The 17593-nt window shown below is 45.8% G+C and overlaps 4 protein-coding genes across 4 annotated transcripts; 3 read left to right on the top strand and 1 right to left on the bottom strand.

The window, feature by feature from the left end:
• Positions 1-12161: 12161 nt before the first annotated feature.
• On the top strand, positions 12162-12803 carry CCR75_007599 (uncharacterized protein; the record flags this gene model as incomplete). The annotated part of the gene is made up of 1 exon (XM_067965657.1): positions 12162-12803. The coding sequence occupies one exon, from the start codon at positions 12162-12164 to the stop codon at positions 12801-12803; it is 642 nt and encodes a 213-aa protein (XP_067822652.1).
• Positions 12804-12936: 133 nt separating this feature from the next.
• Positions 12937-13251, top strand: CCR75_007600 (uncharacterized protein; the record flags this gene model as incomplete). The annotated part of the gene is made up of 1 exon (XM_067965658.1): positions 12937-13251. The coding sequence occupies one exon, from the start codon at positions 12937-12939 to the stop codon at positions 13249-13251; it is 315 nt and encodes a 104-aa protein (XP_067822621.1).
• Positions 13252-13411: 160 nt separating this feature from the next.
• CCR75_007601 (uncharacterized protein) lies at positions 13412-16765 on the top strand (the record flags this gene model as incomplete). Its single annotated transcript, XM_067965659.1, has 7 exons — positions 13412-13543; positions 13609-13736; positions 13813-13962; positions 14031-14251; positions 14313-14424; positions 14504-14589; positions 14646-16765. 7 exons carry the CDS (start codon positions 13412-13414, stop codon positions 14780-14782), a joined length of 966 nt encoding a protein of 321 aa, XP_067822622.1. The 3' UTR covers positions 14783-16765.
• On the bottom strand, positions 14926-16191 carry CCR75_007602 (uncharacterized protein; the record flags this gene model as incomplete). The annotated part of the gene is made up of 1 exon (XM_067965660.1): positions 14926-16191. The coding sequence occupies one exon, from the start codon at positions 16189-16191 to the stop codon at positions 14926-14928; it is 1266 nt and encodes a 421-aa protein (XP_067822623.1).
• Positions 16766-17593: the final 828 nt, after the last annotated feature.

Genomic DNA, 17593 nt, shown 5'->3' with positions numbered 1-17593 from the left:
GAGCGCGTCGTCTGTTACCAATCGCGTCAGCTGCAACCAGCTGAACGCAATTACCCAGTGCATGACAAGGAACTCCTTGCCATGAAATATGCATTGGCTAAATTTAGGATCTACCTCCTAGGAGATAGATTGTACAACGTATATGCGGACCATGCGTCATTATGCACGGCCGTAAATAGCCCACACCACTCGCAAAGAATGGCGAGGTGTCTTTCCTTCTTCGCGGCGTATAATTTCTCCGTAGAATATAAACCAGGACGACTTGATGTCGTCGCTGATGCTGTTCGTCTTCGGGAAATCCGAAAACGAAGTCCATAGATACGGACTGCCAACATTCTGCCGAAGTGGGAGAGGTTAAAGAGGTACACGGCGGGGCTTCACCCGTTGACATACCTCGCAAGCACGAATGTACTTGCGCAAGAATTGATACTGGCATGGCCAGTAAATGTCGTGACTTGCTGTAAGATAAGTTGTCTCACGTCCACGATGTCCACTTGTTGGTCTTTGGGCACTCATACATGATGCGCAAGCGCGAATCATTGTACAACTTTGAGCTTAGGGGTAGCTTCAGAGTCCGCATCATTAGGGCATTTCGACCCTACTGCACTTCTGCATTTCCCGACCCCTCAGTCGTTGATGCAGAACTCAGGCATCTCGCACGCAAGTTCTTGCCGTCGCCCTTTGGGTAGGGAGTCCTCTTGCTGGGCGTCTTCGCCCCAACAGGGACCCTGGCATAGCAAAGAGCCATCATATGGCCGCGCTTGCCCGCATTTTAAACAGACCACGTCTGCATTGCCCAACTTCAAGGGAGTGGCATCTGACCTCTCGGCCGACGGCTTATACCAAGCTATCGCCGAGACACAGCTGTAGGATTGCTCCTCAACTAAGGCAATTTGGATTGCCTTTTCCATCGTCGATGGCACCTTTCTGAAAAGGACCTGTTGCGATGGGCCATGCCGTAGTTCGTTCAAAAACATGGGCACCTTAATGTGCTCCGGGATCTGACCTACAGTAATGGACGCCGACAGCGAGCGCATCTCTTGCACATACTCTTGCAGAGATCGCTTCGCCTGTCGCGGTCCAAAGAGGCGCGCCTGAAGCAACACTTCGTTGTTCGGCGGCTGGTACATGGCGCGAATGTTTTTTTTTAAGATCGCCCATGTAGGGAACGCCTTTCTGTCCGCCATAAGCGCCGAGTAAGCCCACTCTGAGGCCTTACCACGCAGATGCGACATGGCGTACGACACCATCCGTGATGAGATGCGCGACACCGCATTGCTCCACAGCTAACAGCTTGTGAACATTCGTGTTCGCTGCAGTTCCATCCGAATGGGCCTCAGCTGATGCGGCCGGCAGAGAGCATCTTAACAGTCCTGATAAGAGCCTCGCTCCAAGCTTGCTCATGCCTCAGCTCATCCTGAGTCTGAGTGACGGACTCCGCCGCAGCATGGCTATGTGCCACGGACACGGCTCTTCGCTGTCCGAGCACGAATGTCTCAAACTTCTCCAACTGAGAAACATGTTGCTCAAAAGTTTGGCCAGGGCTTGTTCACCAAGTCCCTGCGCCAAGTGCCCTGCCACCTCCCGATGATTCTCGGAGAGGTGGGGAAACGAGCCCAATCGATGTTGAGGCTCATCCTCACGTACACACGCAGAGATGCGGGTCGTGGGAAGGATATCAAGCGCTACGAAGTGTAAGCGGCACGTCTTATTATGGTAACGCTCTACTTAGACACACACCATAGCATAGCGAGGACGCGGTTAAACCGTCTTCTCTTGCGTGCAGTGAGGTAGTTGTGGTGGGCGCCTTAGAGACCTCACCCAACGCACTTAAAAGTGTCGTCACGGGAGCGGTGATCCGGCTCCTCGGATTATCGCTCCCGTGACGACACTTTTACCGCACTTACCAAGTTGGAAGCAGCTTTCAGAATGACATAAATCTAATCGTATTAAATTTATGTACCTATTTTTACCAATCAGAAATGTCATCGGTGTGGATAATTCTATTATGTATGGCTAGCTTATCTTTCTAGATACCTCGCGCAACGGATGACGCTAGCCGTCATCCCTCCTAATGTGAATGCACCTATGTGCATCACATACACATGAGCTGGTCACAAATGTGAATCACACCCGAGTGGTGGGTCTAATTACTTAATTTAAGTAATTGACCATCCCCTTAAGTACACCAAGTGTACTTAACGGGGATTGTGTAACATTCGGGCAACTTTAGCCCGTTACAGAATTGGTCAGAGAATTCTCAAGCGCCAGGAATTAACGCTGAGTACTTTATCTAGGAGGCGGAATACAAGAGATGTTTGATATGAGCAAAGTTGTAACGGGGCACTGCTGACTTGTACTGCTTCAGTACAGGTCCACTTCGCTCTGCCTCAGTGGGAGTGGTGCCTCACGTCACTTCACCAACACTTGTACGTGGAGAGGAAGACTCTCTTTAAAACACTTGATATAAAAGGGTTAAAGATTACTGTATTAAATATAATTAAGTTCTTCTCGTTTTATATCTATTTATGCTAACTTGTTTATATACTAATAATAAATATGTAATAAAAGTCTTATCTGTCACTCTCTTTGCGCGCGTCCAGCGCTGACTGTACCGCGGAGCAAGTAAATACAATGGCCTAAATCTACCAATGGATAAACTTTCCGAATATTACTTTGTAAAGTAATATTTCTTAATATTCTCTACCTTTTAGATAATATATTGATTAACAACCTTTAAGTGTTAATTTCATGTAGCGATGCACCCAGTTACATCACTTCTCCTTAAAAAGACAATCACTCTGACTGTCACCGAATAGAGTGGTCACTATAAGAACACTTATAAAAACGATGTTGATTGGTCAGGACATCATTTTCAATTCTATCGCAAGGTTAAAAGTCCATGCGGTGTGCGAATAGTGCGGAGCCTTAGGCTGCAGTTCATGCAGCCGCGAGTGACGCATTATTGTCTCTTGCGACAGACCTCCCCCACTCTAAATGCTGTGCGTGCACGTAGTGGGTAACCACGCGAATGCGACCCCTCTTTGGAGGTTGAATACAAATGCAAGTCGGACGAATCGGCCGACTCGGAGAGAACAGAACAGCCTTCAAATGAGGGGCTAAAATCGGATAGATGTGCTATTTTTTAGCATTCGCAATAGCATATTCAGTTTCGACGATGAGAATGATTCCTCATCGCCAGCACCGTCTCTCGTGTCGTCACCCGCACATATTTCTGTTCGTGGTGATGACGTAAGCCATCGTAATAAAAGTTCTTGGGGTACCCCCGCTACAGTGGGTACCACTCAGCGGAGCGTATACAATAAAATGTCTCGTCTTGCCCTGAGAAGAAGCCTTGGCTTTTGCCCAAACGGCTACTCAATAGCTTGTCTGGAGAGACAACTCCTCAGGATAAATATCCTAATTTATTGCGACAAAGCTACATGCCTTGATCCCGTGCGAAGAACTTTCGCGCTGAGAAAGATTTTCATTTCGATGCTTTTCTTAAGCATCGATGGTACAGTGGCAACAACAAACGAGATAAAATCTCGTTGATGCAAGCCTGGACGCGTATATTCGCAATGTCAAAGACATTGGACGCGAAGCCTGGCTTCAAAGCCTTAACGCGATTCGCGTTAAGTTTGAGAAATGAACTCTAACCGGTTCAAGGTTTAAATTGCATCGGTTGTCACGTGAGGCAGGACTTCCATACCTCACGTGGGGTGATCCATAATCGTGTTATGTTGACAAACGAAACGAGTAAAAGGGGATGTCTTTCCCTTTTCTTCGCCCTGGGGAAGGGCTCGCATCTCTATCGAGATGCACGATGCGAATGACGTTTTGCAATCGATTTACAAGCTCCAGGGGCGCGTTTTTTTGGATGGGTCAGAAGGTCCATTGGATGGGTCTCGTCATACAGACGGACGAGGCCCTCAATATCAACAACCAGCTGGAAACGAGGCTCTCAGCTATCATGTGAAGGTGGATAACCGCGCCACCGAACAAGATAACTCGTTCGCTGCCCCTTCACATCACGGTGGTTTTGAGTACGTTTCACAAGGAAAGGCTGACCACTGTGGGAATCCACCAAAGGTTGTGGCAGAGAAGGAAAATTTAGATCCGACCCATGTGTCGAATCTAGGGTCGACGATCGACCGCTACCTCCAAAAGTTGGAAGATGGACTTGATCACGAGCGCGGTAAGCGTCGCTCGTTGGAGCAGACGGTGAAGGCTCGCTATAGAGATTTGTTGGAAGACCTTTCGAAGAGTCCGTACTCCATGTTGGAGTACGAACGGAAATATCTCGCTCTTCGTGATAAGCTTTATTCTGCACATCGCGGTTTCGAGGATCTTCGGACCTGGCATGAGAAACTACAGATTCAACAAAAAAATTTGGTCGTGACCACAAGAATATTTTAGGGATTATTGAAAAGGGTGGTCAGATCTGTCCTCGAAAGAAACCGCGTACTGATGGTACGGGCGGAGCCGACCAACGTAAACGCAGAATGAGTTCGCATCCTACGTGGCAATCTTATTGTGTACGCATTGCCTCTGCGATGCAGTACACGGAAAGACTCAATGAACTTGGGTAGTAGCTTACTACTACCCACATTAGTGACCACACGCTTAGGTAAGTTTACCGTAGACAGTAGTACTAGATTATTAATTTTAAACGAAAGAACATTTGCTCTTCCAATGTTTGTCTGCGTTCCGTTGCTGACGTTCACTGCGTTAGCAATGATATCCTGCACGAAAAGAACTACTGATTCTCGACCCAGCAAAAACCCTTCTGCTGACTCATTTGTTTTGTCTTTCCCAGTGCGCTTTGTGTGCAATGCCCTAAGGGCTTTCTTATCTTCGAAGTCGATTTCTTTGACATCGACATCATTCGCGTCGTTAGCAACTACAACGCGTGATGAGCATGAGCCAGAAATAGCTTTGCTCGTGCGAGTCCCCCCTTAAACGAAAGGAACCCTCTAATTGGGTGGGTATGCGTGGATGGCGTAAGCCATTCGCGAAGCACAGTGTATGCGTTGTAGACGCATGCACCGAATTATTGATGGCGAATTCGACCATCGGTATAACCTCGGTCCAATTCGGAAACAATCAGGCGTAACTTCAAAGTATTTTTTCGAGGACGCATTTACGCGTTGCATCTGACCATCTGTAGCTGGATTATCAGAAGTTGACATTGTCAGCCGTGTTCCGAGAGATCGGGTTGCCAAAACCCCGCCGTAAACCGTGGAGTTTGAATACCTTGTCGATTTTAAGACACGGGCACACTCCGGAGCCGTGATCGACTTTGGTACTGCAACTAGATGTTCCATCGTGCTGAATCTGTCTACAAAAACAAGAATTCAATTGTTTTTGTGATCGTCTTCGGGAAACCCGTAGACGAAGTCCATGAATACGGACTGCCAACATTCTGCGAGAAGTGGTAGAGGTTGGATAGGGGCACGGGATGAAGAGCTAGACTTCACCCGTTGACATACCTTTAAGAACGAATGTACTTCCGCACGAACTGATAGGCGGGGCCAGTAAATGTTACGACTTACTGTAAGATAAGTTTTCTCACGTCCACGATGCCCACTTGTTGGTGCATCGTGACACTCATACATGATGCGCAAGCGCAAACCATTGTGGGTTGGAACGACGACACGTAGAGTGTCGCCGGCAACGGCTGCGTAGTACAGTAAGCCATTGCGTGTTGTGTATCGATAGGATGACGATCGATATAAAACCGTAAAACCTTAAAAGATTTATCAAATGGATTCATCAGATGATCCATTAAACGCAGAAGGTCCTTGGTCTCAACAGATTCGTTACGCATCTGTTGAAAGTTGCAGGGGCATTACTAAGCCCCGGTGGTATTACGAGCTATTTCCAGAGCATCCCACTGGGAGTGCTCACTGCTGTGTACGGGATGTCTTGTTCACGCATAAGGATCTGATAAAAATCATCCATCAGATCCATAGACGGAAAGATGGTACTCTTAGACATACCATCTATGATTACGTCTTTTCTAGGTATCGGCGTTTGAGCCGGTACCGTTGCAGCATTCAGTTTATTAAATGCGTGCACTATCCGCCACCCTCCTGTCGCCTTTGGCATACAGAAGGTTGGAGAGCTATGTGGGGAGGTTGACTTCCTTTCATGGCCCGCTTTTACTCGATCGGTAAAGAATTTATCGATCGCAAGTACTTGTTTACGAGGCGGTGGCCACTGCTTCATGACACAGTACATCGAGCCCGGTTTGAGCTCGATGATATCAAGTGCCTTTATCGTTAGGCAACTCGCATGGAACTACTTCAGGGAATACATCCCTGAGTTCTATTTAATTCTCGTATAGAGGATTTGTCTTAAGTGACTTTCAGGATTGAGTATCATTTCTCTAAATCCAAGTCTTCACATCGAGGACACTTTCGTTCATTGAAGAGCTGCTGAGATCCCGTTCGTTTTGTGCAATAGGTCGACTCTATTCTCGACCTAGGATCATCGGTTGCCCCTTTAAACAACCGGTATATTCCTTGAATGTCACCAACTAGGCGTACATTCATTTCTCAATCGCTGCTTGTGTATTAGCACAGCCGCCGGCAGCTGACTCCTCAGTGTGATTGGTAATCACACTGTGATCTTGTGCAGTTGTACTAACGACCGTACCACAAGTGAGGCCATCGCACTCACTCGTAGTACATCCACACGCTTGTGGACGCTCCAAGACGTTCATCAGATGGCCATCTGATGAACAAGTGGCAGGCATCTTTACGGATCAATGCTGCCAGCTGATCCTTGGCTCATATTTTCTGAGCCAAGGTAAACCTCGGATGACATCAAATTTGTCATCCAAATCCAGTACGATAAATCACCGTCGCACTGTAAGGCTTTTAACGTGTAGTGAAATTTCACTACGCGTTTCATTACTGCTATCGATGCGCCTGTCGCTAGACGCACCGTCATCCTCGTTGGAGAGATATCGCGCTCAATATATTTGAGACTACGACCCTCTAGTGACTGGCGACGAATAAAGTTATTCGACGCTCCGCAGTCCACTAGGGCTGTAAGTGACAAATTATTTGTCACTTTCAACTTCAAGGTGATGAGGGATATCTCATCACCAGGTGCAGAGACACATATTGATTGTGTGTCTGGAGCAACTTTAGTCAAGAGATTTGCAAGTTCTCTTGAGGTTGCTGGATCAGTATGGCGTTGCGCACCTACTGACCCCGACCTTTTTTGGCGGTCCGCCTCGCTGTCGCGATTTCGCAACAACGTCGGACCCGCAACCGTTGCCCTTTTTTGCATACGGTTCAAAATGACGTTCAGTATTTTTCGGAGCTGGGCGTGGGGCACTGCACTCATGAGCGTAGTGTCCTAATTTTTGGCAGCGATTGCATTTCTGCAATCGCTTATTGCTCGAAAAACGAGTTCTCTCGCCTTCGACGTAAGAGAGGTCCATGGGTTCTGGACCTCCTAACTCGTGTCGTCTTGGAGGACGATACGATGACGAGCTAGCTTGAACCTGTCTCAAGCTAAAGTCCTCCTGTTCCGCAGCGGCTATTGCTTCTTTTAGCGTATCATGTTCCAAGCGGAATTGGTGGGTCTTTACGGGACCATCCGTAAGGCCTTGCATGAACACCGTAATCAACGTGTGTTAATGGACTGGGTTGTTTGTGATACAACTCGCTGAGAGTCGTATATGCTGGGCATATGCGTGCACATCACGCTTGCCTTGCTTGAGTTTCAGAAGCTCTGAACGAACTCTGAACTCAGCCTTACGCGGTCCAAACGTCTGTTTGAGCCGGACTTTAACAGGCTCTAGCGACCCAAAGACATATGGGTCGCGCAACTTCTAGCCCAGTGCCCAAGTATTGGCACGACCTGCCAAATTTGATTGAGCGAATGCGACTGGCATTTGCTCGTCGACGATGAGACGTGCCCTTATGGCATCGTCCAACTCGACGAACGAGTCTTCTTCGACCCCCCTATACTTAGAGATCTCAAATCTTTAAGGTTTCGGGACGACGCGTGTGCGTCATCCCAGGTACAGGGGTCTGTACCTGTTGTAAACTCAACAGTTCTGCCTGTTGAGAGCCTTGCTGATTCAAGCAAGGCTACCTTTTCCTTCATCTCGTCAAGTTCCTGTTGTATGAACTTGGCGATGGCTGAATGGAGGGCATCTCTGTCCAAATTGGACAGCATTGCCAAGATGCATCGTTTCCTACGGTCGAACTCATTCGTTCGACCGCACTCCTTTCTATGTCCCGTAGAAAGGAGTAGCTTTCACGGGAAACGTGATGCGTATTCCCACTATCATCAAACATGTCCATGTTAGATGTGGGAAATGTGGTCCTTGGACGGACTACAAAGTGCTACCAGGTGTAACGGGGCGAAGTGGACTTGTACTGCTTCAGTACAAGTCCACTTCCCACTGCTTCAGTTGCGAGTGGTACCTTACGTTATTTCACGTACACTAGTACGTGCAGAGGAAGACTTCTCTTTAAGGTAACTAGCTTAAAGAGGGTATAATGAAAACTGTATTAATATAATAAGTATGTCTTCTTTCTATCTGTTAACTCTAACTTAATTATAAACTAATACTAAACATGCAATTGAATTCTAATCTTATCTTATCTATCTCTCTTTTGCTTACATCTACAGCTGATTAGTCTGCGGAATAAATAGATATAATGGTCTATACCTATTTATTGATAAGAATTCTGAACATTACTATATAAAGTAATATCCTCCAAATATTATCTACCTATTAGATAATATATAAATTAACAACCTTTAAGTGTTATTTTCATGTAACGATACCCACCCCGCTACAAACACAATGTCTGTTAAGCTTATCCATTAAGCTTAGCAGCACAGAGCAAGCCAAGATTACATCATTCAGAGTCAAATTTACAAGCAATGCCGTCCCTAGATAAAAGTCTAAGCGACATGACGCAAGGAAACGTAACGTGTAGGCGGGCACGTCGTAATGCGGCCACGCTCTACTTAGACACACCCTAGCAGTTTAAACTGCTTCTCTTGTGTGCGGTGAGGTAGTTGTGGTGGGCGCGTTAGCGACCTCACCCAACGCACTAAGTACTTTGATTAAGTGTCGTCACGGGACCGGTAATCCGGCTCCTCGTGCGCACTTACGAAGTAGGAAGTAGTTTTTGGACTGATTTATATTTAATCGTATTAAATATAAATACCTATTTTTACCAATTTAAATGTCATCTCTATAGATAACACTTAATATGTATTGCGAGCGTATTTTTCTAGATACCTCGCGTAACGGATGACGCTGGGCGTCATCCCTCCTAATGTGAATGCACCCATGTGAATTACATACAAAAGGGCTGGTGACAAATGTGCACCACACCCGAGTGCTGGGTCTAATTACTATTATTTCGTAATTAACCAATTTCTAAGTACACCAAGTGTACTTAACGGGAACTTTGTAACATTAGGGCAACATTAGCCCGTTACATAAGGACAACATTGCCAGCTCCTGGTGTCGTTTGCTCTTCAGAAAAATCGACTGGAGACGTGCAAAAGTTTCGTTCTATTAGGCAAAGTCGCTACATGAATTTCGACGAGTCCGACGATTATAAGATGAGGAACAACTCGGAACTCTCCCAATCGCTTCTAAGGCAGACAACATTGGAGCAAGAAGCTTCATTATCGATTTCTCTTGCAGGAGCAGCATTGCCGGCGGCATCAGAAGCTTCGAAAACAGATTGGCGATAGATGACACCTACCGCTTATGCTGTAAAACCATCGAAAAAAATCTCGACAATTGCTTTAACTCAGCCTTCGACAAGCCTTGATTGTAATACAACGAGAAACATTCCACCGCTGAAATGTCCGTCTGTAAATATTATTGAACAAGACGCGGATGACGTTGCGCATTAGGGACTTAAGTGGCGACTTATTTGACACTTTTATTTGCCGGGTGATGAGGTTAAACTCATCACCTGGGGCAGTGACACAGAATGTTTGTGTGTGATGAGCAACTTTTGTCAAAAGGCCTGCAAATTTTTTTGACGTTGCTGGATTAGTAGGGCGCTCCGCACCGACTGACCCCGACCATTTTCTGACGATCCGCTTCGCCGTTGCGGTATCGAAACAGCGTCGGATCCGCGTCCTCCGCTGTTTCTAGCGAGAGTTCGGCCTTTTCGCTCGGTGTTTTTACGCACTGGCCGTGGGGCACTACACCCCTAGGCGTAGTGGACCGTCTTTTGATAACGATTTCATCTTTGTAACCGTTTGTAACTTGAAGAGCGATGTTTCTCGCTCTCTACATGCGAGAGATCTATGGGTTATGGACATCCGTTTTCTTGTCCCCTCGGTGGGCGATATGTACTATAATGGACGAAAGCCTGTTTCAGGATAAGACCCTCCTGTTCCGCTATAGAGATCGCTCTGTCGAGCGACTCTAATCTAGCCGGAACAGGTGGGTCTTAACAGGTCCGTCTGCAAGACCTTTAATAAACACAGTTTCCTGTGTTTGTTCAGCAACTGGATTACTAACATTACAACTTACTAGGTATCGTGTATGTTGGGCAGAAGCGTGAAGGTCACGCTTGGCTATTTGAAAGCCAGGAGCTCTGCTCGAGCCCTGAATTCGGCACGTGGCAGCTCAAATGTTTGCCCGAGTCGGGTCTTAAAGACCTCATACGACCTAAAAACTAATGGGTCATGAAGCTTGAGCCCAACGTCCAAGATTTGGCACGTCCGGCTTCAATGGCGTCGTCTAAATTGACGAACTATCTTTAAGGGAGTCGCCTTGGACTGCCTTAGACTTAGAGATTTCAATCTTTAAGCTTTCGGGTCGACTTGGAAGCGTCGGCCCGCCAGCAGCATTGTAAATGTTGCTGTCTGAACAGTTTTAATTTTCAAGCACCCTGTTCTCTTGACACATCCGCGTGTTGAGAGCCTTGCTGGTGAATCAAGGCTACTTTCTCTCGGACCGCGTCGAATTCGTGTTGTATAAACTCGGCTATGGCCGCATGCTATTCATCTGTTCCCAGAGTGACAGCACAGCGCCAACGGCTCGCCCGCCTACGACCGAACTCATTCGTTCGATCGCTCTCCATTCGAGGTCACTCAAATGAGTAAACCTCTCACGCATTGCGTGATAACCTTCTTCAGGGGCTCGAAAGCTCCCTCCTCCTTCATCCAACATGTCCATGTTGGATGGAACGTGCGTGGGCCGTTCAACGGACTACAAATTGCTACCAGGTGTAACTCACTAGTACTGATCAGTACTAGTTAGCCTTAAACTGTATACAGTGTAGGTTAGGTGCCTCGAAACTTCACGTACACAAGGGTACAGATGAAGGTATCTAAGTAGCTAAGGGGCTTTAGCTACCAAAGTTAATTCAAAGGTTTAGACGTAGGGAAAAGTAAAACTGTATTAATATATTATATGATCTTCTATCTACTACTGAACTTATTATATTAAATAACCAACCAAGTATGGCGCCTCCTTGCGCACCGCGCAATCGTGTCTTATAGCGATTGGCGGGTTGATTTAGACTTAAATCAACCAATCAATAGAGCTAATGTCTTATTACGTCAATATTATCCAATTTGGAAATATTGGGACTATTTAAGTCAAAATTAATAAGATAACAAATTTGTACTGCTTTATTTATTTCCTCGTGTAGGAAATAATGCTTGTTATTCGTCTTATACGAAAAAATACTTATGTATCGGTTCACCTTTACACCTAATAAGTGAAAATTTATTAATTAGAGACGTCATGCCGTCTTCTCGTGCGCTTTGTGTTACTAGGAAGTATGTATAAAACTGATGTAAGAATTATTTAAACGACATTTTCATCCAATGATTAGTTGCCATTTCTATAGATGTACATCTCTACGTTCCCTCGGCTCGCAGATGCAGACGTCGTCCTATTTAATGTGAACGCCCTTTGTGCCACCCAGCGACATGTCATTTATTCCACACGAATTAATTGACCTCCCGTTAAGTTTACTTAACCACCGTGTAACATAAGGCGTTACATCTTATGTAAAAGTAAAGATTTTGCGATGATTGCTCCGACATTTCAATCTAGATAACATTGAGATTTTTTTTCCTTCATTCAGGAGACTGTTACAACATAAAAATAAAACTTTTCAGTATCAGAAAAAAAGCTAGAAATGCGTTCTGCTGTAAAAGTGAAAGTGATAAGGTCTGCAACCGGCAACGCGCGAAGTAGACGCTATACAGCCCCTATTGGCACCGTTTTGAAAGACTCATCTGAAGCAATTGTTTGCGCTCGAGCAATATTAAAGCAGCATAAGACATTTCTCCGCAATTTAAACGACGCTATCTATACTTTTCACAGCCCCCTCATTGAAGGCTCCGTCGGACAGCATACGCGGCACTCCCTTGACCACATACAGAAGCCTCTTGAGATATTGGCTACTCTTGAGAAAGGATGCAACGAGAATATGGTGCGATACGACATTCGCGAACGTCACACACCCGTGGAAAAGGATCGTCACGTTGCCATAGAGCTTATCGCTCAGCTTGAGACGATGCTTTGCGCCACACCGCAGAAGTACTTATCGTATCCAGTGCGCGCTGTGTTTATGCTCTCCACAGACCGAAGTGAAGTCCAATTTGAATCTACGTTTAACCGTGAACTTGCTTTCGCTATTCACCACTGCATTCACCACAACGCGTTGTCGAAGGTGCTTTTAGCCTACCACTTTCCGAACCAGACAATACCGGAAGATTTTGGCATGGCACCATCCACGGCTAATTTTAATCAGGAGATTGAGGATGAGTGTGAATAAGCGCTTATTAAGGCACTGATTGATTGGATTTGATAATGCAGCGCGCGCGGATTGGCTTAAATTCTACGTCGAATTTTAATTAGTTTGTCGTAATCTTAATCATTTGAAGAGTTTCTCATTATTAGTAAGTGACATGGTAAGTGCAAAAGAATCCGTAGAAGCCAAGATCTCCTCGACCCCTGTGGTCGTGTACAGTAAAAGCTACTGCCCATACTGCACCAAGACAAAGGTTCTGCTGGAGAAATTAGGCGCCAAGTTCGAAATTGTGGAGTTGGACCAGATTTCTGACGGCAACGAGCAACAGGATGCACTGGAGCAAATTACGGGCCAGCGGACCGTGCCGAATACATTCCTTGGTGGCAAGTCGATCGGTGGGAACTCCAATATTCAAGAGCTGCACGAGGCAGGTGATTTGGAGCCTCTGCTCAAGCAGAATGGGGCTTTGTAGTAATTCATAAAACCCCTCAGGGATTACAAGAAAAACGACAAAATTAGTAGGGAAAGTACTACTAATAAATGCTTAAAACTTGTCGCGTCTTTGTTGTGACTGCTTCTCGACCCAGTTATTAGAATTAAAAAGTCGACGTATATTTTCAGTAACGTACTACATGTTTCGCAACTCCAAGCCCAATAAAAATAAGCGCCGACGTATTGCCGAGGGCGAAAGCGAAAACGATACATGCGAAAACATACCCTTGGTGCCCATACCCAATGAACGCTTTGCGATCAATACCTTTTCCGTAGGACTTTCGCTATTCTCTATTGCCTACTTTTACACTAATAAGTTGCAATATGGCTAACACAGACAGGTGGGGCGAAGACGGCAAAAAATGTAGTACAGACACGGATGATCGAGTCCGAACGAGAAATCGTCCCAATGCAATATGCTGGCGATGCTACTTACGAGACTCAAATAGATACTGAAAAGGATCGGTAAGTATTGATGCTCCGTGGCCAGGAATCTTCGTGTAGTACTAATAAGATGCATCTGCTTCGCATATCTCGGTAGTGATGCTCGTGCCGTATTGGAACGTAGCATAAAAGCAAACCAAGACGGAAGTGCTGACGCAAATAGTGGACAGATTTATCGCGGACAAGCTGCTTACAAAAGCTACATCACAAAGAAAGATTCCCAGGTCGGCATGAACAAGTACACAGGGTGCGATTTCAGTGAAATTAGTACGAAAATGTTGCTTATTGTACCAATATGCTCGCTTTGTGTTACAGTACACAAGGACCAATCCGGGCGCAAACCTGGGCTCGCGCAATTTCGCGCTTCGACTACCAACCTGATATTTGCAAGGATTACAAGGAAACAGGATTCTGCGGTTATGGTGATAGCTGCAAGTTTCTTCATGATCGTGGTGATTATAAAAGTGGATGGCAAATTGAAAAGGAGTACGCTGAGAAGGAAGCAAAGCGCCAAAAGCGGCTCCAAGAGGGGCGAGGTACGTGTATGTTCGAAAGTGTAATGTTTCGGTAATTATCTGTATGTATGACATGAAATAGACCCCGACGGCGAAAGTGGAGATGATGATGGCAAAAAAAGCACAAAGAACGAGGAGGAGCAGTTTGCATGCACAATTTGTCGCAAGCCATTTCGAAACGCCGTTGAGACGTGGTACGTTTGGTAGGACTTTCTGTAGGCGTGTAGGAGTAATTATTTGTTAACATCTTCCTTCCTTACATTTTATTTGTAGTTGTGGTCACTTCTTTTGCGAATCCTGTGCATTAAAGAACTTTAAAAAGTCGACGCGATGTTTTAATTGCAAAAAGCAGACCAACGGTGCGCACATCAAAAGATCAGTTAAAGCAGACCTTTGAACAAATTAATTGAAACAGGCGTGTTTGCTGCTGCTGGGAAGCTTCGAGCGAAAGAGCGTAAGGAGCGAGATGAAATTGCAGCCAAAAGTGGAAAGTTAGCGACAATTGTAGCTTCAAAGAAGATTTCTGGGGGCTCGTGGACAGAAGTCGCGTAATCTTCTAAATGCATAATAAGAATTGAAAGGTCGAGGACGAAAGGTATCTTAAGCTTGCTTACTTGCCAGCATTTCGCTGCCCTTTTCATAATACTAGCGGAAGTCACTTTTAGGAGTAGACACTCCATATCTTATACATTAAATTAATAGCAAGGTTCAGCCTCGAACGAATTTTTAATGTACGGGTTAAATATAATCCACCCGACAAGAAATGGATTTAACAATTCCATCATACCATTATTCCAGACCGTAAACGTCGAGCAATACCACGGAAGCACCATAGCTGTTTCATAGGTTAAAGTCATGATCGAACGACCTGCATAAGAAAGCGCCGCGGCCACAATTAAAGCAACAGCACTCCACGTGCTCAAATGCATGGCATATATCCACTGCATCCATATCGACATTCCAGCAGCACTAAACATCACAGACACGATTAAGTCTAACGCTGCATACACTCGCGGGTAGGTAATTATCCATCGATCAAAGTTATAACGCAGCCATTGTGTCGTCACCGCACTAAAGAGGTAGTGACCGGATTCGGCGCAAGCTATCGTGACGATGAAAGCTGAAAATTCATGAGGGAGAGTGTTTGCGAGGGGATGATTGACATAGTGCACTATTTCCATCATCACGATCGTCACGTGAAGCAATGCCGTTGTATCAAGCGCAACCATTAAAAGGCATTTTAGAAGCTTCTTCGATGCAATAATGCGCGAAATAACAATTATGACCCAACCAACCAGCGCTACAAATAGATAATCAACAATTGCGAGCTCCAATTCCGACCCCGTGTAATTCACGATAATGCTGTTCATCGCTGTCATGGTGAGGGCTCCTTCTTGCACGAGAATGCTTACACCATCACCAGGCGTCGGCGCAAAGCATGCACATAGCATGCCAGAGAAGCAGCCAACCGCAGCACACACCGTCAGAGAGTCTTCTGTATACGTAGCGACGGCAACGGCTACCGCAGCTGCTATTGACGCCGCGAGAAGGGCAAAAATTACCGCGGCACAGCGCACGTCTCCCATGTATCTGTCTATAAAAAACGTCACTGCATACGCGCTAGGCTCCATTCTACCACAAACGTCACTTTCGTTCTCGTTAAATCCTGCATCGCGAAAATGTGGTGTCAAGGACGCCTCCATTGGCGCCAGGAAACGTTGCCGAATGCGGTAGTGCCACCAGCTTTTCTGGAGTAAGCCAATGCCCAAGCACAATTGCAATAGGTATACGCAGTGCTGCGGCTGGCCATCTAGGATTGGGTAAAATATAAAGAAGATGAGGAGCGCTGCCGCCGCAAGGGTGGCGCACAAAACAAAAAGCTTGCTGCTGATTGGGGATTTCTTGCTCGGCGTTGTCACGTGAACAGATTGCGGGATAAGGTTTATGCCCGAAGTTTCCATGCAACCCCTTTTGGACTGGGCGGCGACCTTTCAAACAAGGCCGCCGCACGTTGGTAATACAATAATGGAATTCAGGTTTACCCTTGATCAAAAGTGAGTCAGTGTAGGAGTCACACATCCATTTAAGTTATCTTGCAGCAACCGATTCTCGCCTCGAAAGAAATTCCTGCATCGCTAATGTCGCCACGTGTCAAGCCTTCGATCCCCAGAAACAACACCGACGTTTGTTTTGACCTCAAGAAATACCACGTCTAGAGAGTCTCTTTGTGAAAACGTTATGAAGCTCGTCATATTTACCGGGATGTAGTCAATTGAAAGCACTTATTAAAGCACCTGGACGAGGAAGCTCGCAGATGATACCGCTTACAAATGAACAGCCGCTTTTCGCCTATTTCCAACAAATACTAAATTGCCATCAGCTCCGCTTTATCTCTTCCCACGCTTCGCTTTCTCTCGTCCAGATTTTTGGCTTTTATTCTGCTGTTTTTTTATCACTTCGTAGCAATATCTGCGATAGACTTTACATACTACTAAGCGTGACGGAACGCACTTGCAAAATATGAATGAATTTAAGGAGCCAGCTAGATTTGTGAATGATTTGTAATTCGCGAGATCGACGCTTCGCTGCCTGTTACATGTTCACTTAAAACATCTACTAAGTTATAGTCTCGCTGGAAAACCTCATTCTATCAATTAATAGAGGATAAAACTTAGAAGAGGTGAACAATGAGAATCGCCCTTCGCTCCAGCCAGTAGAATTCCCGCGTCTGATTTTTTAGGCCAATGAAATAGTTTCATTATTATTTTATTGGGTGGTGCAGATTAATTGGTTTCTAGCATTGGACTTGCGCCTCCAGCAGCAGTTGAGGTCCCAAGAGATAGAGAGATACGAGGCTTGACAGGAAAAAAAAACATGGTTTCCGGGAGTTGGGCATTGTCTTGAAGTCTTAGCATTGAATTACATGTATTAATAGTTAATTAAGCAGACTCTTACTGTAGGCGGGCACGTCGTAATGCGGCCTCGCTCTACTTAGACACACACCCTAGCACAGCGAGGAAGCGGTTAAACCTGCTTCTCTTGCGTGCAGTGAGGTAGTTGTGGTGGGCGCGTTAGCGACCTCACCCAACGCACTAAGCACTTTAGTCAAGCGTCGTCATGGGAGCGGTCCGGGTCCTCGTGCGCACTTACTGTGTAGGAAGTAGTTTTCAGACTGATTTACATTTAATTGTATTAAATATATATACCTATTTTTACCAATCAAAATGTCATCTATATAGATAACACTTAATATGTATTGCGAGCGTACCTTTCTAGAAACTTAGCGTAACGGATGACGCTAGCCTTCATCACGGAAGACGCTAGGCGTCATCCCTCCTAATGTGAATGCACCTATGTGCATCA

The sequence above is a fragment of the Bremia lactucae genome (assembly GCF_004359215.1).
Source record: "Bremia lactucae strain SF5 chromosome Unknown BlacSF5_NotPlaced_17_SHOA01000003.1_2250557bp, whole genome shotgun sequence".
NCBI lineage: Eukaryota > Oomycota > Peronosporomycetes > Peronosporales > Peronosporaceae > Bremia > Bremia lactucae.
This window is presented reverse-complemented; position numbering and strand designations above follow the sequence as displayed.